The 23093-nt window shown below is 34.2% G+C and overlaps 3 protein-coding genes across 5 annotated transcripts; all 3 read left to right on the top strand.

The window, feature by feature from the left end:
• The first annotated feature begins 2209 nt into the window (after window positions 1–2209).
• On the top strand, window positions 2210–18494 carry LOC109189044 (germin-like protein subfamily 1 member 13). 3 transcript variants are annotated; one of them, XM_019339747.1, is made up of 3 exons: window positions 2210–2383; window positions 2532–2672; window positions 17937–18494. In XM_019339747.1, the coding sequence occupies exons 1-3, from the start codon at window positions 2260–2262 to the stop codon at window positions 18362–18364; spliced, it is 693 nt and encodes a 230-aa protein (XP_019195292.1). In that variant the 5' UTR covers window positions 2210–2259; the 3' UTR covers window positions 18365–18494. The 3 variants fall into 3 exon arrangements, with proteins under 3 accessions (XP_019195292.1, XP_019195293.1, XP_019195291.1); XM_019339748.1 differs by lacking the exon at window positions 17937–18494 and having other exon boundaries at window positions 2213–2383; window positions 2532–3234; XM_019339746.1 differs by lacking the exons at window positions 2210–2383; window positions 2532–2672 and adding an exon at window positions 17465–17659 and having other exon boundaries at window positions 17796–18494.
• On the top strand, window positions 10815–11844 carry LOC109189048 (putative germin-like protein 2-1). The gene is made up of 2 exons (XM_019339751.1): window positions 10815–11000; window positions 11125–11844. The coding sequence occupies exons 1-2, from the start codon at window positions 10877–10879 to the stop codon at window positions 11688–11690; spliced, it is 690 nt and encodes a 229-aa protein (XP_019195296.1). The 5' UTR covers window positions 10815–10876; the 3' UTR covers window positions 11691–11844.
• LOC109189047 (putative germin-like protein 2-1) lies at window positions 14212–15175 on the top strand. The gene is made up of 2 exons (XM_019339750.1): window positions 14212–14374; window positions 14476–15175. The coding sequence occupies exons 1-2, from the start codon at window positions 14251–14253 to the stop codon at window positions 15039–15041; spliced, it is 690 nt and encodes a 229-aa protein (XP_019195295.1). The 5' UTR covers window positions 14212–14250; the 3' UTR covers window positions 15042–15175.
• Window positions 18495–23093: the final 4599 nt, after the last annotated feature.

Below are 23093 nucleotides of genomic sequence, written 5' to 3'. Positions count from 1 at the left end.
AATTTTATGAAAGTTCATAATCTCATAACAGAAAATTCATAATCGCATAACAGAAAATTCATAATCTCACAACTGAAAATTCATAATCACATAACAGAAAATTCATAATCTTATAACAGAAAATTCATAATCTCATGGTTCCAAAGTGAATGTGTAGGCATGGTTCCAAAGTGAATGTGCAGGCATGGATTCATAATTTATGAATGTCCGTGATTTCGGACGGGAATATGTAGGCATGGTTCCAAAGTGAATGTGCAGGCATGAATTCATAATTTATGAATGTCCGAAATTATGAATGTAATGAAAATTCATAATCTCATAACAGAAAATTCATAATCGCATAACAGAAAATTCATAATCTCATAACTGAAAATTCATAATCTCATAACAGAAAATTCATAATCTTATAACAGAAAATTCATAATCTCATGGTTCCAAAGTGAATGTGTAGGCATGGTTCCAAAGTGAATGTGCAGCCATGGATTCATAATTTATGAATGTCCGTGATTTCGGACAGGAATGTGTAGGCATGGTTCCAAAGTGAATGTGCAGGCATGAATTCATAATTTATGAATGTCCGAAATCTTTGTTCACCTCAAATTAAAGTGAAACCGAAAAATGTGAAAATAAAGAAGAAAAGTCACACAATTAATTTAAAAAAAAAAAAAAAGATAACGGTGTACTAACACCGTTAGAACCGTGTTCACCATGAATGGTGAACACGATTTCATGGCATAACCTCTGTAATAAAACATGTTCATAATATAATTATTAAAAATAGAGCAGACTCGATCGAAATTTAACTAAATTATTCATATTTCCCTCAATATAGATATTGATGTAATTAAAAATTAAAAATAATAATAATAACGAAAAGAGAGCAGGCCAGAGAGGAGGCTCGGTAAATGATGACGAAATGTTTGACCCAAGCTAAGCTTACCCATCTCGACAAGAGATTAATTACTTCTTCCTAGGTATTTGGTCTTAACTTTTTCTTTTTTTTTGTTCAATGTATTTGGTTTTAAAATTTCTTCTTCGCGGAAATAATGACCTATGACTAATGAGTATTTGACAATTGTATTAAAGATCTAATAGCACTAATTGTAATGACCGGCATGAGAAAACTAGCCTAGGTTGTACATAGTTGACCAGTTTAAACTAAGAAGTCCAATAAATTATCTATGTTGAAAGACTAACTTATATTTATTGATAAATCTATTTTAGAAAATTAAGCATAATGTACCTGATCCCTACGCAACTTTATTGGATAACTCTATTTTCAAACATATATAACCTTATTTCAAGGATTTATTACTTTTGATGTCACAACTTGGCCCAATATTTTCAAATGGGCACTCATAATCTTTGGTGAACTTTCAAAAACCATCAATTATGAATGTTTCTTCTTGGCGATCACCGCTTGAATGTTTCATAATTCGTTGTAAATAATGCATGAATGATTTATAATTTCTTATACTCTAGCTTCTTGATGAAACAATGGCCATATTTGGTAAATGACTGTTAGCTGATAGTTGTTAGTTATTAGGTGATTGAATTAATTAGATAGTATAATTAGTTGATTACATTAACTAATTGTAGAAATGTGTTTGATAAATTAGTTGGTAGCTGATATATAGTTGTTTGGTATAATTTTTTTTATAAAAAAAAAAACTAATTGAAAAAGTTGTTTTGAGCAGCTTTTTGAATTTTAGCATTTTGAAGTTACAAAAAACTGATTAACTAAACACTTATATTAATTTTTTAATCAAGTCAAACAGCTAATAGTGATCAAATAAGTCAAAATTAACTTATAGGCTAACTATTTTACTAAAAACGATCAATATTATTTAGCTAACTACATGCAATTAATTCTTACCGTTAGGATTACCATTTGATTTGAGAGTTATCGATGTACTTAGCAGCTAATAAAATATTGAATTTTGCAAGCCGGAGAGTATGTAGTTCAAAACTAACAAATGATCAATTCGAAGAGAAGTGCAATGTTGTAGAGATGATGCTTGTTCAAATTGACAACTCTTGTAGTAGGTAATGAGAGATTACAAAACTCCAAAAACCCATCAAGACTTAAAGAAAAAGGAGTTGAATTAGTAATCCATAAGAATACCAAATCCTCATATACTTATAAATTGGAGACTAAGTCTAAGATGAAATAGCTATAAATAGCCACTCCTCTCATGCTTAGTTCCTCACCACTTCAACAAGTTTTACCTTCTCTAACTCCATTATTTTCTTCTAAACATGGCTCTTAGGTTACTTTTGGTCACCATTGCCATTATGGCTTTAGCATCATCATTTGCCAATGCATCAGATCCCTCCCCTTTGCAGGATTTCTGTGTTGCATTTGATGATCCCAAGGATGCCTGTAAGTATATATATATATATATATATATATATATATATATATATATATATATATATATCCAAGAAAACCGTCTCAAACCATTTTCTTATAATAGGCTAGTTTTCTTATTGTAATGTAACTCTTTCTGTTTCTTTATTTGTGTTTGCAGTGTTCGTGAATGGAAAGTTCTGCAAGAATCCGAACGACGTCAATGCGAATGACTTCTTTTTCCGAGGCCTTAATAAGCCTGGAGACACGAACAATCCGCTTGGTTCTAAGGTGTCAGCAGTAAATGTGGCCAATCTAACCGGTCTAAATACTCTTGGCATTTCACTGGCTCGTATTGATTTTGCACCCTATGGCCTCAACCCTCCCCATACCCACCCTAGAGCAACTGAAGTCCTTGTTGTTTTGGAGGGTACCCTCTATGTTGGATTCGTTCTTTCTAACCCACCACCAGGAATGAAGAACAAGCTCTTTACTAAGACATTATATCCTGGAGATGTGTTTGTATTCCCTGAAGGCCTCATTCACTTCCAATTCAACGTAGGAAAGACCAAAGCAATTGCATTTGCTGGTCTAAGTAGCCAAAATCCAGGAGTGATCACAATTGCTAATGCTGTTTTCGGATCTGACCCACCCATCAACCGAGATGTTCTCACTAAAGCATTCCAAGTCGATGACAAAGTGATTAAGTACCTCCAATCACAATTTTGGTACGACAACAACTAGAATCGAAGCTTATACATACTAAAGGTCTTCCTTCTCTGGATACATAATTATTAATATTTTTAATAAATAAACCGCGCTACCTATGGTGCGCTCATTTTATGATTGAAATTTATACTCATGTATTGTATTTTGTTATTTTGACATTTATGATATTGAAATTAAAGTATGTCTACATTATATCTTTATGTTTTTTTCCTCAATTGTTTTAGAAAACAATTAAATAAGAAATAATTAATATAATATCAATTTTTCCACATGAACATATATAAAGATTGCACCTGGTCTTGAGAATTCTTACCGTTCTTACCGTTCTTGCATTGGAGATTGGTGCAAGAAGTAATTTGACTCAACAAAGTAATTCACATGATCATATATGAATATATAGATAGCCAAGTAATTATAATTTAATAAATGCTAGCTAACACCTTATCTTAATCAACAAAAACCAACCAATAAATACAAAAATATTGACCGATCAAGATTCGATTAAATTCATTTCATTCTACAAACCATGAAACTTAGTAGAATGGAGAAACCCCCCTAAAAAAATAATAATAATAAAAATAAGGAAATGTTTGACCCAAGCTTACCATCTTGACAATTGTTCCATGTAGTTAAGATTAGCTTTTCTTAGGTATTTGGTTTTAGTATTTTCTTTCCCTATTCTCTCACCCAAGGTCACAACATCCCGATTTGACATGATAGTGAAAGGGTTAACCACGATAATTCAACAGTCCATTAGGTGATTCAAATTTTAATATTTTCTTATATAGGGATGAATAAGTCGATAAAATAAATTTACGTAAAAATATAAATAAAATAACGTGATTTAAATTTTAGAAAATATCCCCAACGGCAAAAGAGTGAAAATTCAAATCGTGTGTAACACACTCTCTTTAAAACAGGTGCGCTACCTCCTGGAGGTGTTAGGTGCGTTATAGCATCAGTCTCACAAGATAAAATTGATTACAGTAATATAGTTGAACACTCAAGCTATATTATTTTCGACAAACTAGAACAAGTAGAGCACTTCGAAATTTATCATAAGTGTTGGCAAAAGTTCAAGAAAAATATTTTCGAGAGGAAGGAATATAAAAAGGATTTTGAAGGGTTAGAAATTAGCTCCAAAACAATCTGCCCAAAACAGGATTTTTATTGGAGATGTTCAAATACTTAGCATTAAATTGGCATTAAACATCCGATTAAAAAAAAAAAAAAACAAAGTATAACCTCCATAACTGGCCATTAAACTAGAAAGGTTACTTACCGAAAGTGAAATCCATCTCAGATCGTACATCTTAGAAGTTAACTTTTCAAACGAGTGGCATGTTTTTGCAAGGTGTTTAGACACTTTCCAGTGCAATTAGAAAAATATATATTTAATTTTTTAATTCCATATTCAAGTGTGATGCATTTCAATTGACTTTATAAAGGAGGCCCTGCACAAATTTTTTTCTTTCTTTAATAGAGTTATAATTAATAATATTTTAATCGATTATTGATATAAATGGTTTTCGTAAACTTATATTGGTGCATAAAAAGTTATAATTGTATTACTATATATTCATGTTAGAATTGGAACCTAAGCTAGCTAGCTACTAGAAGCACTATTAACTTTATTTATTTATTTTTCTTCTTTTGTTTACTGTCTACACAAAGACTATCTATAGCAATATAATATATGGGAGTTGGTAGGAACCATTCAAGGTAGAAAATATAAAATTTCCTTATCATGACTTTTTTAATTCACTCAAAACCTTGTGGATGATTGGATGAATAATGAAGTTTGATTTTCTGTTGAGATGTCTCTTTATTAGCTTATTTGAACTTTATTACCACAAGAAAAATAGTGGTTAGAGACCGTTATATACTAATTTTGACAACAAATGTTCAAAACTGATACCCAGAGAAATATAACAATCTCATACGAGTATTTGTCTTTAACAAAAAAATTCATGGTTATTCCATTGACTTACAAGGTTCTTTTTTTTTTTATATCTGCTGGAAGGGTGATACCCAAGGAAGACAGGCTATATTACATGCTATTGACAGGTTCCTGGACAAAACGCCACAGAGGAAGCTCGGAAGTATCGTCATCCAAAAGGGCACCGAGTGTCGCCGGTGGGTCTATAAGCACATGGAGGCCGGCCGGCAAATGCCTGGCGAGGTTCGCGATGTTGTCTGCTACCCGGTTCTGCTCCCGAAGAATGATGTTGATCTGCCAGACTTGTATTCTACGAAGCTCCTTCTTACATGCCTCAAGGATATTGTGAGCCGTGATGCATGGGAGTTTTGATTCTGAAAAGTAAGCTACTACCTCCTCAGAGTCAGATTCAAAGATCACCTTATTGTAGCCCATAGCTAGTGTGAGTTGGATGCCTTTCAGCAGGGCCCAGGATTCAGCTTCAAATGGTGAGCAGTTTCCGATGGTATAGGTGAAACCACGCAGCCATGTACCTGACTGGTCTCTAATTACACCCCCGCAGGAGGCTTTGTTGCTGGTGGTTACAGAGCCATCAATATTTACTTTTACAAACTCTTCTGGTGGCTTAGACCAGCAGAGCTGTTTCCATGTCGCAACTTCATTAGAGCAAGAAGGCCCCCTTGATCTTCCGAAGGCCTTAATGGTCTGTTCAACTTGCATTCGAATCCAGTCAATCTTTAAGGGAAGCGATTTTGCAGAGCCATTGAATACCCATTCATTTCTCCACTTCCACACCCACCATAACGTTGTGGCAAAGAGGGTGGTGGGCATTTCAGGGGAATGGCCTCTGCCAATATCCGAGATACCTTTCTGAAACCAGATTGTGAAAGGAAGGATTTTTAGCTTCTCATATGATTCTGCCAATATCACCTTCCAAATGCCATCCGCTGCCGGGCATAGCCGCAAAACATGTTCCGTATCTTCAACCTTATCCGCACATAATGGACATCTATCATCTGAAGTAATCCCACGGCTAAATCTCTGCTTATTAGTCATGATCCTATCATGACTGGCAATCCATAGGAAGATGCGGATACGATTTGGCACTTTAAGCTTCCATATACTGTTCCATTTGGCAGCTTCCACAGGTTCAGAAGCGCCGCTGGCTAGGTTGTAAGCTGAAGCTACTGAAAAGTTCCCAGATTTCTCACTTTTCCATCCAGTGATGTCTACCATTTCCTGTTCATCATGTATAATGATTGCAGCTAGTCGATTCATGGATTCAGGTGGAAGTTTTAAACTGAGATGACTCCAGTCCCAGCCTAAATTACTATCCCAATAGCTTGCAACAGATCTGGTCAGGTCGACCTGCGATACATCATCTATTGCAATCTCAATCAGAGGCCTATCTTCGAGCCAGCTTTCAAGCCAAAATAATGTGTCTGCTCCATTCCTTATTTGCTTTTTTATGCCTTTACGAAGAATAGGAACAGACTTTAATATCCCTTTCCACGCATTAGACATATTTGCCTTGGGTTTCCAATTAGAGCAATCAGCACTAGTGATACCATATTTTGCTATAAACAATTGCGACCACAAACTGTTATCTCCTTGTAGTAATCTCCAGCCTAGTTTGGCTAGAAACGCTTGATTCATCAGCTCCAACCTTTTAATGCCCAAACCACCTTGGGCCTTGTTACTGGTGACTGTTTCCCATTTTACGAGATGGCATTTCCTTTCACCCTCTTTGCTGCCCCAAAGAAAGTCTCGGGTGAGTCTCTCGATTTTGTTTAAAACACCTGCTGGAATCAATGTTGTCTGCATCGTGTAGTAGGGGATAGAGGACAGAACTGACTGGGCTAGCGTATATCTTCCAGCGAAAGATAAGGTGTGGGATTTCCAACCTGACAAACGAGTTTGGATTTTTTCAATGATGCCTGCAAACGAGTCAGCTTTCAGTCTACCGTGGATTGACGGGATGCCCAGGTATACACCTAGATCAGGAACACATGGAACACCAGCAGCTTCCACAATTTCCTGTTGTAAGTCTATATCTGTATTTTTAGAGAAGAACAGTGATGATTTATTAAGACTGATCCTCTGGCCAGAGCTGGTGCAGAAGCGATCCAGGCAGCGTCTCATCTCCCTAGCTTGCTCCACAGTCGCCTCGCCGAAAAGAACTAAATCATCTGCGAAAAAGAGATGAGAAATATAAGGAGCATGTCTAGAAATTTTAATACCTTTCCAACGCCCATTAGTTACCGATTCCTGTATAATGTGACTTAGTCTCTCGATACAAAGAACAAAAAGAAGAGGAGAAATGGAATCCCCTTGACGAATTCCTCTTCCGGGTCTAAACCAGTCGGTCCTCTGACCATTCCAAATTACTGCAAGTCGCGAAGTAGAGACACAATTCATGATGTTCCTTATCCAAACTTGATTCAATCCTATTGCCTGAAGTGTGTCTTCAATAAAATCCCATGAGAGTCTGTCATAAGCTTTTTCTAAGTCTATCTTCATCACCATCCACCCCGACATACCCTGCTTGTATCTCATAGAGTTGAGGACTTCTTGGTAGGTAATTATGTTGTCCGTTATCTGTCTACCTGGGACAAAGCTTGTCTGGTGCACACCAATAAGTTTCTTGGAGATGCACTTAAGTCTTGAAGATATGACTTTTGTTATCAACTTGTAGGAAACGTTGCAGAGCCCTATGGGCCTTAACTGTTTCACACTATTAGGACTTGGAACTTTTGGTATAAGGGATATGAGCGTATCATTACACCCTGGGGGCAGAGTACCAGTATCCATAAACGACGTGACAAATTCTGTTAAGGAATCTCCCACAACATCCCATGTTTTATGAAAAAATCCTGCTGTGTACCCGTCAGGCCCGGGGGCTTTGCTTGGTGCCATCTCGAACAGAACACTTTTGATTTCTTCATGATTAATCGGCTGATAGACCTGCAACCAGTCAATATTACTAAGACTCGGAAAGTTATTAAGCAAAAGTGGAGAGGACACCGCAGATGGGTCGGCCGAGAAAAGCTTCGTAAAGTATCGTCGAACGTGGTCTTTGGCTTGTTCATCACTCGCGAAGGGTTGCCCATGCTCATCTTTAAGGGAATTGATTTTGGATCGACTCCCTTTAATTGTCGTTGCAGTGTGATAAAAGCGGGTATTGAGGTCGCCTGAGGTGATCCAATCCTCTCTCGAACGTTGGAACCAGATAAGTTCTTCTTGGTGTAAAGTCTCTTCAAGCTCCAGTTTTAGCTTTCTGTTTAATCTTATCAAATCAGATCTGCCATTTCGTGCTAGACTTTTTTGAACACCCTCAAGTCTTGCTAAAAGGCGCTTTTTTCCTTTGAAATATATTACCAAACGTGGTTGAGTTCCAGTCTGTAAGGACTTTAGATAACGCAACTTTATTAGTTTCTAGGTCCTTATCCTTATTCCATACAGAGTCCACCAGTGGTTTGAAACTGGCATGGGTGGCCCATGCCAGGTTGAATCTGAACCCATGGGGACTTACAAGGTTCTTTAGTGTATAGGTTTATTATTTCTGAATTTTAAATCATTTGCAGGCTAGAACTGTTGTACATACTATATAAGATTCAACTCTTCTTGACAATATAAAACGTAACAGACCTAACTAATATGACCACTATATATATATATATATATATATATATATATATATATATATATATATTTAAAAGAAAAAAAGAGAGGCGTACCATGATATAATTGAGAAAAAGAGTTTATTACAAAATGTCTTCTCATATTGTACTTGAAAAATTTGTCAAAAGCCTGTGATTAGGGGCAAAAAGTCATATTATATCCGTAGCTTAGAAACTCATTAGATGAGAGAAGACCAGTATCTACAAGAAATTCATTATATTGAGTGTAATTTTCACATTGAGATTGATAGTGTTTGATCTTGTGTTCTTATATATAATCTACCATTTAAGAATCAACTGATCGAGCTGCTTGTACTAATTTAACTATACACTATTAATAATCTAGAAATAGGAAGGTTCGATCATCGTTAACAATGAACCTAGCCATCATCATCAATACTTAAAGTCAGTCTCTTGTGAGACAATTTTTAATGTCGATAGTTCAGTCAAGGAAATACATTTGACCTAGTGTCCTTATCCATCTACACAAAATCTTATTAGGATTTGAAATGTTGGTCTCCAATTGGATTACGATTGTTTTGTTAATTCAGAATTATTTATAGGTATTAGGTTGGCAATTTCCTGCTTTGATCCATTCAAATGATGGGTTTTGGGACCTTACCCCCTACAGTGTGGATCACGGTCCAAAACGATATTATTTTGATGTTAAAAGTTCTAACTATAAAAGTAAAAGGATCACGATTGCAGATATATAATTTTTTTGTTCAGGAACAATTTTAATTTTTCGATCACTTATAAAAGTGATTAAAAATTCTAACTATTAAAGTGGAAGAAAATAAAGTTTTTCAATTTGTCAAACCATGCTTGAAACTTTCGATAACCCATCAAGATAATGTATCTCTTATTCACTTTTTTTTTTTTTTTTTGTCACATCGAATAACATATTTAATAATCGTAATTACCGTACTAAAATCCCATACTCGTGCTCTCCTTAATCATTAACGAGTTTAATTCTTGATAATATTTTTTATTTTTCAATCAAGTTTATCATATACAAATCTTTTTAAGGTGATTTACCTTTTATGTTTGGTTTGTGAATAATTACATACCCACTAAAAACACGATTTATCTAGTGCACACCTTTAGATAGTGGTTGTGGGTACTCTCCTTTAAAAAAAAAAAATCAAATTATCTCTTACATTATGTTAATTCTCACAAATTTGCATTTTTTTTGCCAATATTCTGATCTAATTTCATTTGTTTTAAGACTTCTTCACTAATTAAAAGATCATAGTTACGTTATGTTTCATTTTTAACATATATAATCCAAAGTCCAAACCATTTAGTCACCTGTGCAATATTAGAACGGGTATGCATTACTCGAAGATGTGGACATGTTTGATGTTTTGGGTCAATTTACTACAGTAATAGGCTAAATAATAAATTATAATTATCAAAAAGAAAATGGTTAGGTCCAACTAACAATATAGACTTGTGGAAGGTCTAAGTTCTCGAATACATACTGATGGTTTCGTCGGGACCGGATTAATACAAAGTCTGGAATAATACTAGGAATCAAACTCTAGTGTATGGGTTAGAGGTAGGACCACAAATTGTCAAGTAAGGGGGTTATTATGATCCAAGGGATGATGTCATAAGAGGAATTAAAGGTGTCTTATATAGTGTAGACGGACTTCCGGATGGTTAACAAATAGTGTAGAGGGCCTTACAAATGTAAGGCATCGACCAATCTTCATTATTCTTAGCCACACATGTGCACCCCCAACACTATTTTGCTTCCAATGCACTTCTAATGCATAAGTGGAACTTCCAGCCCTTTAGTATATAAGATAAGTAGTGGATTGGTTGATTGGGGTATATGGAACTTCCTGAACTACAAAGTTGTGCAATATATTTCTTAATTAAATAAATTGCAGGCTATAAATATTGTATATAAGATTCAACTCTTGATGTTGTTGCAGACATAGATATAAGGAGTATTTATTTATTAATAACAAAAAAAAAAAACATCGCTTGAATTGAAGTAGTCCTGGTCTTGAAGCTGTACGCAACACACTTGATGACTAATTCATAGAGAGTTTATCTATAAATACCCACACTTCCTTTCTTCTTCTCAATCTCATCATTTTTTCAAACAATATTAGCATTATTATTTTCTCTTAGCTTCTTCTATTCTATTCTTCTCTGCCATACATTATGGCTCTTCGGTTCCTTATCCTAGCTTTTGCCATTTTGGCTATGGCTGCTTCATTTGCCCATGCATCTGATCCCAGCCCATTGCAGGACTTCTGTGTTGCAATTAATGATTCCAAGGCTGCTGGTAATTATATAATTTCCCAATTTTCACTTGGACATTTCATTTTCTAGGTTGTGTGAGTTTTTTTTTTTTTTGAAAGGTTGTGTGAGTTTGAATTCACTATAATTTTCTCTTTTTTATTTCGCAGTGTTTGTCAACGGAAAGATTTGCAAGAACCCAATGGAAGTCGATGCTAATGACTTTCTCTTCCAGGGACTTAACAAGCCTGGGAACGTGTCAAATCCGCTTGGATCGGCGGTTTCTGCAGTAAACGTGAATAACCTAGCTGGACTGAATACTCTTGGTATTTCGCTAGCTCGTATTGATTTTGCACCGTATGGTCTCAACCCTCCTCACACCCACCCTAGAGCTACCGAAGTCCTCACGGTCTTGGAGGGCACCCTCTACGTTGGATTCGTTCTTTCTAATCCACCACCAGGAATGAAAAACAAGCTCTTCACTAAAACATTATATCCCGGAGATGTTTTCGTGTTCCCACAAGGTCTCATTCATTTCCAACTCAACGTTGGACATTCAAATGCCATTGCTTTTGCAGGTTTGAGTAGCCAAAACCCAGGAGTCATTACCATTGCCAACGCAGTATTCGGTTCTGATCCACCAATTGATCCTAAGGTTCTAACTAAAGCCTTCCAAGTTGAGGACAAAGTGATTGAATATCTCCAAGCACAATTTTGGTATAACAACAATAACTAGACAATTGAAGCTGATATGAGATAATATTATGTATTCCCATGCATGGATCTAGGAATAAAAATCTAATGTACTACTTTATGTTCTGAGTGGATTATTGTCGTCTAATAAATTAAAGTAATGTATGAAATATGGATTTGGTCTTTCTATTTTATCACCTTGTCAAATTTATATTATCATTTTTTTTCAAATTTATATTAATTATGTTTTGAAGTTTTTTGTCAAGTTGTGCATCTGATGGATGTATTGGGCTTTTGTGTGTGCTTTCTCAAATCAAGATTTATCGTATTGTTTTCAAAATTGGATGGTCATAAATTTCATCTAAGATTTTCAAACTTCCTGTATTAGGAGAAAGCTCGCATCCGCTACCGGAAGGCACCAACAAATTATGTAATAAATTAATTTAAGGTGTTCATAACTAATCGACTCAAATCAAGAAAATTAATAGTGTTAGCTGAATACAAATCAAATACATGTAAAACATAATAATTATTCTAACATCGAGTAGCGGAAGCATAGGATCAAGCATACCTCCAATCATAGTTGATACCTTCATTGCATTATTTCCTCAAGAACTCCAATGGATTAAAGTTTGTTGTCGACCACTTTATCTCTTGTGTAACTATATGGTGTAGTGTGTCACAACATCATAAGAGCAGTGACAGGATTATGTACTTATTTGTTTCAAACTACAAACATAATGACCATAAATGACCTATTAACTTGCAGCACTTTAGTGCCATAATAAAATAAAAAATGTTACAAATAGACAATTCATATAAGATGTCGAACTTGAAATCTTGTAATTATCAAACTAACTATCCAATCAACTTGACAGAAATTATCCCTTTAACTTTTATGATGGGTAAACCAACCTAAGAAAGCAAAACCTAAATTATAACATTCACACAAAACGATGGAGTAAAATAAGTTATTACAAAATGTCTTCTCACAAATTTCATCTTCTTGAATCCAAAAAGTAGATTATTTAATTAAATCATTAAATTTAATTAGTCAATGGATGTTATGAAATAGAGGCATACGCGAGCTGATACTATATCTCGTTAATTTCCATATCTTGTAGGTAGCCGCCAGAATAGAATAATTGATTTTAAGCTGGTAAGTTGTTAACTGTTAAGTGCTTATTAGCTAGTCGGCCAGTAGTTAGTTATATGATCTCTTATTCATTAAAAAATTAATTCAATATTTAAATTAAGCTCTGGTTAGAAACACCGAAAATGATTGATTTTTTTTTTTACAAAAATATTTTCATTTTCTGGTGGTTGGTTGAAAGTAAAATAAAAAATAAAAAATAACAAAATTATTTGACTGAAAATTAAAAAATTATATTTTTCAGTTTGGTTCTTCTTTATTATTATTATTTAAAAAAAAAAAAAAACATGAATACAAATCTATTACAAAGTTATTTTTATTACGCACTTATTTAGGGTGTATTTGGTTGACAGGTTTAGCTATAAGGAATGTGTATCAAAGTGATTGGTATTGTTCGGTTGATAGATTTTTACAACATTATTATGAGATTCAAATACCCCTTAGTTGAAAAATTCATACCCAAATAAAATAAGGGTATCATCCCCTTTCATTCCCTTATTCCTTCTCATCCCCTTTGATTAGTGCTTTTAGATTTTTGTTTTTATTTTTTTGTTCATATTGATGTTTTGAATGTCTTTATATTAGGATTAATTGTCTTAATTTTGTGTTCTTGTATTTTTTAAGTCTTTATTCACATTATAGGATCATAAATAATCAAACAACATTATTGATAATCATTCCCATTCCACCCTACTACCAAACATGCAAAATACTTTCACTAAAATCTATTACTATTACCAAATATTTGATACTCATTCTAATTCCGATTCCCATGTGCGAACCAAATACACCCTTAGTATTATTTTTAATGATTGAATATGTTAATTACTATAAGTGTCTTGGCAACTAGGTGTCTCTTGTTTCGAGGTGTACCCCCTCCATATTCTGATATTTAAAAAAAATTGTGTCTTCACAAATTAATTCGTGCTTAATTTGATTCATTTTACTGCTTTAAGGTCTAGCATTTACGGTTTAGATTTAAAATTTACCTTTTTTGTTAATTGATTTTATAAAATTTACCAGATATGCATATTTAGTTGTTAAAGATTGTGTATTTAAGTGTTCAAGTTTGCATATTGAATTTGGTCATAATTACAAAATTATCACTACATTTAAAAAAATAAAATTAATAATAATCTGATCAGATCCATCGAATTTTTACAGATATAAAACTGAGATTGGTTCTTATTTCTTCATTATGGTATATGTATATATATAAAGCACACCTAATTAATATGATGATTAAGAAAAAACATAGCAGACGACCTAGCTTAGCTTGATGAGTCGGGAATTGAACCAGTCTGGGTGGTGTTGTTGCAGTATGCAATACACACCTGACGACTAATTCATACACAATTTATGTATAAATACCCACCCTTTCATTGCCTCTTCTCTCATCCATTATTATCTTCTATTGCTCTTTAATTTGCTAATAACATTATATTATATTATGGCTCTTCGCTTCCTTATCCTTGCTTTTGCCATTTTGGCTATGGCTGCTTCATTTGCCCATGCATCTGATCCCAGCCCATTGCAGGACTTCTGTGTTGCAATCAATGATTCCAAGGCTGCTGGTAATTATATCATTTCCCAATTTTCACTTGGACATTTCATTTTCTAGGTTGTGTGTGTTTGAATTGTCACTATATATAATGTTCTCTTTTTTATTTGGCAGTGTTTGTCAACGGAAAGATTTGCAAGAACCCAATGGAAGTCGATGCTAATGACTTCCTCTTCCAGGGCCTTAACAAGCCTGGGAACGTGTCAAATCCGCTTGGATCAGCGGTTTCTGCAGTGAATGTGATTAACCTAGCTGGACTGAATACTCTTGGTATTTCACTAGCTCGTATTGATTTTGCACCCTACGGTCTCAACCCTCCTCACACCCACCCTAGAGCAACTGAAGTCCTCACTGTCCTCGAGGGCACCCTTTACGTTGGATTCGTTCTTTCCAATCCTCCACCAGGAATGAAAAACAAGCTCTTTACTAAGACATTATATCCCGGAGATGTTTTCGTGTTCCCAGAAGGCCTCATTCATTTCCAATTAAACATCGGACATTCAAACGCCATTGCTTTTGCAGGTTTGAGTAGCCAAAACCCAGGAGTCATTACCATTGCCAATGCAGTATTCGGTTCTGATCCCCCAATTGATCCTAAGGTTCTAACTAAAGCCTTTCAAGTTGAGGACAAAGTGATTGAATATCTCCAAGCACAATTCTGGTATAACAACAATAACTAGACAATAGAAGCTGATATGAGATGATACTATGTATCCTACGTTTCAATTCCATGGCTCCAGGAATAAAAATCTCATGTACTACTTTATGTCCTGAGTGTAATAAAGTAATGGCTGAAATGTGGATTTGGCCCTTATGTTTATATCATTATTAACTTTGTCTTATTTTCCCGTTTTGTCAATTTTATTTATATGAAAAAATTAAGAAAATAAAACCTAATTAAGACATCCACAAAAAATAATCATGTAAGAATTAAAAGATTTTTTTACAAAATGTCCTCTCAAATTGTACTTAAACATTTGACAAAAGTCCTGAGATGGAGTTGCATAAATTTCTCACATATTTCATCTTCATCTTAATTATTTAGATTAGGATTAGGAAATAAGCAGAGCATCATTCTTTTTTCATTTTTTGGTGACACGGGAAACACATGTAACTACTATCTGATGGTCAGCACGGGGTAAATCTCACTTTTGCGTAATAGTCGGCAATTAAATCACACTAGAAAAGTAACTGCACTAATTAGAAAGATCTTGTGTGACAAACTTAAACTAAAAGACGTTGAAAAAAAAATTAAAAATAAGGATTATGCTTCCTGCCTTCTAGTCCAAAGGCCTGCATTGCGCGAATGAATAAACTAGTCTTCTCGTCCACAAATAAATTTCAATAGAATTTGTATGCTTCTCATTTTAACCAATAATGGAATTTTCCTTTATATGGTTCAGAACTAGTCTCATTATATATGTGTCATATAAATACTAGTATAGTATGTTAACTAGCTGATTAATCCAAAATAAATTGATAGTTTTGCTTGTGCTAACTGTTGCTGGATGTAATATTTGATTCCTACCAAATATTAAAAAATGCAAGGTATAAAATGACTTTGTTGTCGACACTAATGTATAAATATTTAAGGACATATAGATCAGTTGACACATATCCTGCAATTTACTTCATCAATTTGATGTTAACCTTTTTTCTTCTTCCCCCCTTTTTTTTCTTTTTTTTTTTTTTTCTTTTTGAAACACGTTAACCTTTTATCTAATAGTAGGTGTATAAGTTTTATATACTCAACACTAAACGCCAGTTTAAACATTTTCAAATATTTAAAAATAAAAATAAAACGAACATGTTTGATCCAGCGTCCTCATCCATTTTGACAAAATCTTAGAAGATCGATGGTCTTACATAGATGCTGGATAGTGGATATGATTTACTAATTAAACAAAGATAAAATACTTTGACTTTGTTGCTTGGAACCTTCCATATGATCATTTCGTTTCAAGGCAGTAGTTAGCATTACCATATTTATAATCTTGATCGTTAAATTTGTAACTGCTCTTTTTTTCTTTTTTTCTTTTTTTTTTAACATAGGTGATACCACTTCGCCGGATTAATCCTAGGATTCCTAGGTTCACAGGACCTCATCCCTAAAATCACTATGGAGGTAAATATACATGTTTTAATTGGTTTCGAACCCTACATTGGGACCTCCCATCATGACTTTCAATTAAGCTAGCGACAAATCAACTACGCTAAGTTTCAGAGATTTAAATTTTTAATTGAAATAAAGCATACATTTTAATTTGGTATCAAAGACTTAAAGTCAACCCTATTCAAGAGACATGATGGACGTGTTCGTTCTATTACATGTACTCCCAAATCCTACTCTCAAATTTACTCCCTTATGTGACGGGCGCTGATAGGTTATTTTCTTCATGTGGTCCTTGTACAGGTGTCCACATCAAAATTTTAAGTGTGGGAGTAGAGACTGAATATATATAGAATTTTCCTAATATAAACTTGGCTAAATTGCTACAATATAATATTGTAATCCTTGAAATTCGGCAGCAGAGTTCAATTTCCATCTTGTCAAAGACAGTAGTTAAAATTGTGTAAGCTTATCAGATCGAATATTTATATTTTTCAAGATCATAAATCAATCTGTAATCCTAAGCCAAAGTCTTGTTGGTTCAAATATTTTACCATATATAATTAACTAAAAAAAGTTTAAAATTTTTCCACCAATAAAATTAACCATAATTAAGCACAAGTTTCACCACTCCTAAAATTCTTGTGTCTTTCTTGTTTAATTTTTCTAAATTAAACTATATATTTGAGTGTTCAAATATATTCGTTATAAACTGTTACATTCGTTGAAACGAATGTTTAACGCTTCTTGCATGCTTGGGAAGAAACATATTAATTTTAAGAGAACTATAGATTATTTACTTTACCTTCGATTGAACCATTCAAATGTGTCGATCTTGTAGTTGTTGAAGACTGGTTAATTTATTAATTTTTTTAAGGAAAAAAAAAAAGACAAGAAACACAGCAAATTCATAGAAACAGTCCAGTTTTTATGGTTTATGCAGCACAGTTGAAGACTAATTCATAGAAATTTATGTATAAATACCCAATCATCCATAGCTTCTTCTCTCATCAATTACTCAAACTAACACTAGCAATATCTTCTTCAATTCTCTGCTAAACATCATGGCTCATCGGTTCCTTATCCTTTCTTTTGCCATTTTGGCTATGGCTTCTTATGTTGCCAATGCATCTGATCCCAGCCCTTTGCAGGATTTCTGTGTTGCAATCAATGATTCCAAGGCTGCTGGTAAATTATATTAAATGTTCCACACATCTTTAATTAATATCCCTAATTACAATTTCATTTATATATGTTGTGTTACATATATATGTAGTTGTATGTACAATAATGTAATTCTTTTTTCCTTTTTTTTGTTTGATAGTGTTTGTTAATGGAAAGATTTGCAAGAACCCAATGGAAGTCAATGCTGATGATTTCCTCTTCCAAGGCCTTAACAAGCCCGGAAACCTATCAAACCCGCTTGGATCTGCCGTGACGGCTGTGAACGTGAATAACTTAGCAGGACTAAACACTCTTGGCATTTCACTAGCTCGTATTGATTTTGCACCCTATGGCCTCAACCCTCCCCACACCCACCCTAGAGCAACTGAAGTCCTCACTCTCTTGGAAGGAACCCTCTATGTTGGGTTCGTTCTTTCTAATCCACCTCCTGGAATGAAGAACAAGCTCTTTACAAAGACATTATATGCTGGAGATGTTTTCGTGTTCCCACAAGGTCTAATTCATTTCCAATTCAACATCGGACATTCGAACGCCATTGCTTTTGCAGGTTTGAGTAGCCAGAATCCAGGAGTCATTACCATTGCCAATGCAGTATTTGGTTCTGATCCACCAATCAACCCAGATGTTCTAACTAAAGCATTCCAAGTTGACAATAAAGTAATTGAGTATCTCCAATCACAATTCTGGTACAACAATAATAACAACTAGACTACCCAAACTGATATGAGATCAGTTAATACTATGTAGCATTTCCATAATTCCATACTTTACTGCTTTAATTTATATTACTCGGATGTATTGTGGTGGAATAAAGTAATAAATTTCTCTTTGTTAAGTATGTTGTTGGTCCTCCGCTCCTTGCATATCTATTCATTATTTTTGTCTATTTCTTTCCTTTTTCCAGACTTTTTTTTTATTCCTTTACCATTTTTTCCTAACTAAATAACAATTATTGTGCATAAACACTTAAAACATTTATTTTCAAGAATAAAAATTAAAATGCCATTGGCGCGGAAATCCATTATAAACTCCAAATTATTTATGAATTATCATCTGACAAAATTGAGTATAAAAAATATTGTTCATATATTTTATATATATATATATATATATATATATATATATATATATATATATATATATATATATATATATATATATGTGTGTGTGTGTGTGTGTGTGTGTGTGTGTGTGTGTGTGTGTGTGTGTGTGTGTGTGTGTGTGTGTGTATTGATTCCATTGTTTGGACAATCACTGCTGGAAATTATGGAATTTCCGACCACCTGAAAGTGATCTTAAATAAGTCGAAAGCAAAAAGTGGTCGGAAATAGAAACAAAAGTTTTTCCGGATACCAAAAGTGGTCGGAACAAGACTTTTGACTTGATTTAAGATCACTTTCAGGTGGTCGGAAATTCCATAATTTCCAGTAGTGAATGGAAATGAAAGTATTGGTAATAATTAGTATAAAGATTAAAATATATCTATGTTGAGCGAAGGTTTGGAGGGTCGAGTTTAACATCCTATCATTAAAATGTGACATTGACTGCCGCGCAAATATAAGAAAATAAAGTTGCATATTCGTTATTAACTATAGTTTTTGTATAGTGATAAACATTTGATCTTGACAATTGGTATTAGATCAGGTTATGGTACGAAAATAAAAGGAAATAAAGTTGGTTTTTCGTTACTAGTTAAACCTTTTGGCATAGTGGTAAGCATTTAATATTGTCTAACATGCCTAACCTGTCTTTCCAAAATGTGTGAAATTTAAACTACTTAAATTCAAACCTCTTATTCAAAAATAAATAAATAAATAATCACATCCAGAAGGGAAGCATGGGAGACTTGAGACCCATCATATTATGCAATCTTCTATATAAAATTTGTTCAAAGGTGCTTGCTAATAGGATGAATTGCTAGAAAAGCTGGGTTCGAAAGCCCATATCAGAGTGCATTTGTGCCACTGTGCCAGGGAAGTTGATAAATAACAATATATATTATGATCGCCTATGAAATTCAACGCTACTTAAAGAGAAAAACACAATGAAAAGTGAGATTTACAATTCTTAAATTGGATATGAGTCGTTCTTACAATAGAGTGGGAATGGAACTTATTGCTGGCGATCCTGGAAAGAGGGGGATGAAATATTGTCAACTAAACCAAAAGAGGGAGACAAATATTATTGATGCGTAGTATATTTGCAAACAAATAATTCTCGGAGTACGAGTTATCGATCCACAGGGAAGTGATTGTATCAAGCACTAGTTACTAACTTATTCATTAGAGCTAATCCTAACAATTACTTAGATGATTGATTGGCATAAAATAAATAAAATAAAACAGAGGTTCAGGATTTTGAAAACAATTAGAGAGAAGTTGAGATTCATGAGATTCAAGTATTTAATCACCTAGTGCCAATTATCGTTTGCAATATTTAGTTTGGAATTAAGATTTGTGTGGGAATGCAAAGTGGAATCGAATTACTCCCGTAATCTCTATTCCTAGTGAATTTCCACTCCCATGGCTTAAACACCCAATAAGATCAAAGATCAGCATTCAATTATTCCTAATTACTACCATCTCCCGATTGGCAACAATCTAGAATAAACTTCCCCTAATAAGTTCCTCTTTCCCAAGGACCAACCATTAGGTGCAATCGTGTGTGCCCTAATTTATGCCCCAACTCCCATTGGTGACACAAACATGGCTATGAAGCTAGTAACTATGGCCATTAATTACAAGCATCAAACAATATTATCACGATTGCAACACAAGTATTAAACCCAAATAATAATATATTAAAGAAACTGAGAGCTCAGGCACATAGGTTCATAAACACTTTTACCCAAGAATCTCTAAAGAATTTAGCCAAGCATGACTAAATTATACATAGCAAATATAAATAAAGAATTACAAATCATCAAAAGAGTACAAGAATTAACCAGACGATTTTCCCAAATCTCCCTAGTCTTCTTCTTGCTTTCCAAGACAACTTGTGGCTCTTGATTTCTCTCCTTCTTGTCTCTAAGAATCTCTGAAAATCTCTCTGTCTCGATCTCTCTTCGTCTGTTTAGGGTTGAGGAAGGAGGGATTTTATAGTAGGTACAAAGTTGAGATGAAATAGGAATCTTGTACCAAATTGGACTCAAATTCCAATTCCTATATTTAAATAAAGAAATTGTCGTCTTTAATGATATTTAGAATTTAGAAGATTTCTTGAATTGCTAACTTTTAATATGGAGATATGAGCCTTGAAGTCCGCGCAATTGATATTAGGAAAAGAAATCTCGCGCTTGTATTGAATTTTGCCCAGCTGCGCCACTTTAGGCGTCTGTTTTTATCCCAGAAATAGACGCCTATTCTCTCGACGCGTCGAGAATTTTCTCCACGCGTCGAGATTTCCTGTGCGCGAATTAGTTAGCTACTGGAAAATTTCGACGCGTCGAGTCCACTGGGCCCCGAACTCATCCAAAATTGCTCCAAACTCATCCTTGAACTTCCCTTGCTCATAGAATTGACCTACAATGGTTCAAAAACACTAACAAACACCGTAAAACATTCAAAACAAGTACGAACCATAATTAAATGATAATAGCAAGGAAAACCTGTATTAAATAAGCAACATTAAAGAACTTAATTACTATGATGATTCAAAATAACCATAAAAACAAGCACAGATGTGATAACATCACCCCCTCACACTTAAGCTTTTGCTTGTCCTCAAGCAAAACTAAGGAATAAAATCACAAGTCAACACATACAAATTACTCATGCTCTCTCTTGCACAACCTTTCAAACCACCAACCAACTTGCTACAAAACAACAAGCTTCAAGAATCAAATTAGTTTGGCACATAAGAGACCCATTTCCAAGCCAAAAACCGAGCGCCAAGAATTTAAAGTGTGTGAGGATCAATTGTGTACAAGTACTCAGTTGAGATTATGCAAGACACGGCTCAAGAATGAGATCCCATAGGCTTGCCCTTCATACTCCCCTAGATCAAATCTAAGAATGCATGCTAAGATCAAATAGGACTTTATTAAGCTTGTAATGGGGCTACGGGTGACGGCTAACAAAGAAGTGGTATGGAAAATTAATCAAAAAGAGAGAATGTCACAATTTATCTAAACTTTTCAAAATTTGGAAGAGATGAGATAATTATAATTTCAAGGAGCAAATTTCTTTTGAGAACTTAGCAACGCTTTGGTAAAGTGGGGATCCAAACTCAAAAACTTTCAATCTTTTTTTTTTTTTGTCTCATTCTTTTCTTTGTCTTTGGACTTCTTTTGGATACAGCAAGATAATTTTAATCCAAACTTTCATGACCTCCACACTTGAACATTTGTAACACTAGCTGCTTCTTTTTTTGTAGCACAACTCCATAAAAACTCTTCTTACAGAAAAGATAAAGATAAAAGTTTCATTCTCTCAAGGGTGGATGGGAAATATTTGGCCAAGGGCTAAGGGTTATAATAATGGGGTAAATCAAAGAAAAACAATCACAAAGAGGGGATAAGTGCTTAGCACTTATTTAAACAAACAAAAGGCACAATGGGGATACGAAGGATAAAAATATATATAGGGACAGGTTTAAAGGCTATGGCTAAACAAAAATGGCCTAAATCACTTCAAAACATGCAAAACTTAGACATCACTTAGGGAGTAATGAGGCAAGTTCTAGCAAAACACCCATGACCGGAATCTCACATAAGCCTTCACTATCAATGCAAAACACAAGATCAAGAATTAATCCAATTATTAAGTGGTTAACAAAGCTATTGGCAAGGGAATAGATCAAATATGTGTTACACCTCAAATCATCCATTACAAATTGAGATGCAGCAAGCACCACTAAAACAAACCACAAACCAACAAGAGAGAATAATTGTAACTGCATGCTAAGACAAGTAGCTTATTCACCAAAAATAGCATATGAGTCATCCAAGCAAAAGCAAAAATTTTAAAAATTTAGAAATATCCCCAAATTAATGATTCCTCCCCCTCACACTTAAAACTTTGCATCATCCCTGATGCAAAATAAAAGAAAAGGAGAACAAGAGAAAAGAGAAAACTAAAAAGCAATAAAATAATCACGAACTAGAAAATAATAAAACTAAATAAGACGAAACTAGAAAGCAATAAATAAATAGGGAAAGTAATAAAAGATAACATGGGGTGCCTCCCATGAAGCGCTAAATTTAACGTCGTTAGCTCGACGTTACCTCTCTAGCCATCAAGTGATTGGAGAAGAAAAATCCCCTTCTTTCCATCAACTTTCTCTTCCAAGTATTTCTTCAAGTGGTGTCCATTTATAAACTCTCTTAAGCTCGAACCCTTCACGTCATCATGTAAGGAACCACATTTGCCCGAATCAAGAATTATGCCTCCATTCTCTTTTTCTTCTTTTTCAACACTCTTTTGTTCAACAAGTAATG

Source organism: Ipomoea nil, unplaced genomic scaffold (genome assembly GCF_001879475.1).
Source record: "Ipomoea nil cultivar Tokyo-kokei standard unplaced genomic scaffold, Asagao_1.1 scaffold1509, whole genome shotgun sequence".
Classification (NCBI taxonomy): Eukaryota; Viridiplantae; Streptophyta; class Magnoliopsida; order Solanales; family Convolvulaceae; genus Ipomoea; species Ipomoea nil.
The sequence above is the reverse complement of the archived record's forward strand: the minus strand, read 5'-3'. Positions and strand labels throughout refer to the sequence as shown.

What these genes read in the sequence shown, in the direction of transcription:
- LOC109189048 (XM_019339751.1), top strand. Translation starts at nt 10,877, where the DNA reads ATGGCTCTTCGGTTCCTTATCCTAGCTTTTGCCATTTTGGCTATGGCT. An exon ending in TAATGATTCCAAGGCTGCTG is followed by an intron (nt 11,001 to 11,124) that starts GTAATTATATAA and finishes TTTATTTCGCAG; the next exon opens with TGTTTGTCAACGGAAAGATT.
- LOC109189047 (XM_019339750.1), top strand. Translation starts at nt 14,251, where the DNA reads ATGGCTCTTCGCTTCCTTATCCTTGCTTTTGCCATTTTGGCTATGGCT. An exon ending in CAATGATTCCAAGGCTGCTG is followed by an intron (nt 14,375 to 14,475) that starts GTAATTATATCA and finishes TTTATTTGGCAG; the next exon opens with TGTTTGTCAACGGAAAGATT.
- LOC109189044 (XM_019339747.1), top strand. Translation starts at nt 2,260, where the DNA reads ATGGCTCTTAGGTTACTTTTGGTCACCATTGCCATTATGGCTTTAGCA. An exon ending in TGATGATCCCAAGGATGCCT is followed by an intron (nt 2,384 to 2,531) that starts GTAAGTATATAT and finishes TTGTGTTTGCAG; the next exon opens with TGTTCGTGAATGGAAAGTTC. An exon ending in AAATGTGGCCAATCTAACCG is followed by an intron (nt 2,673 to 17,936) that starts GTCTAAATACTC and finishes ATAACTTAGCAG; the next exon opens with GACTAAACACTCTTGGCATT.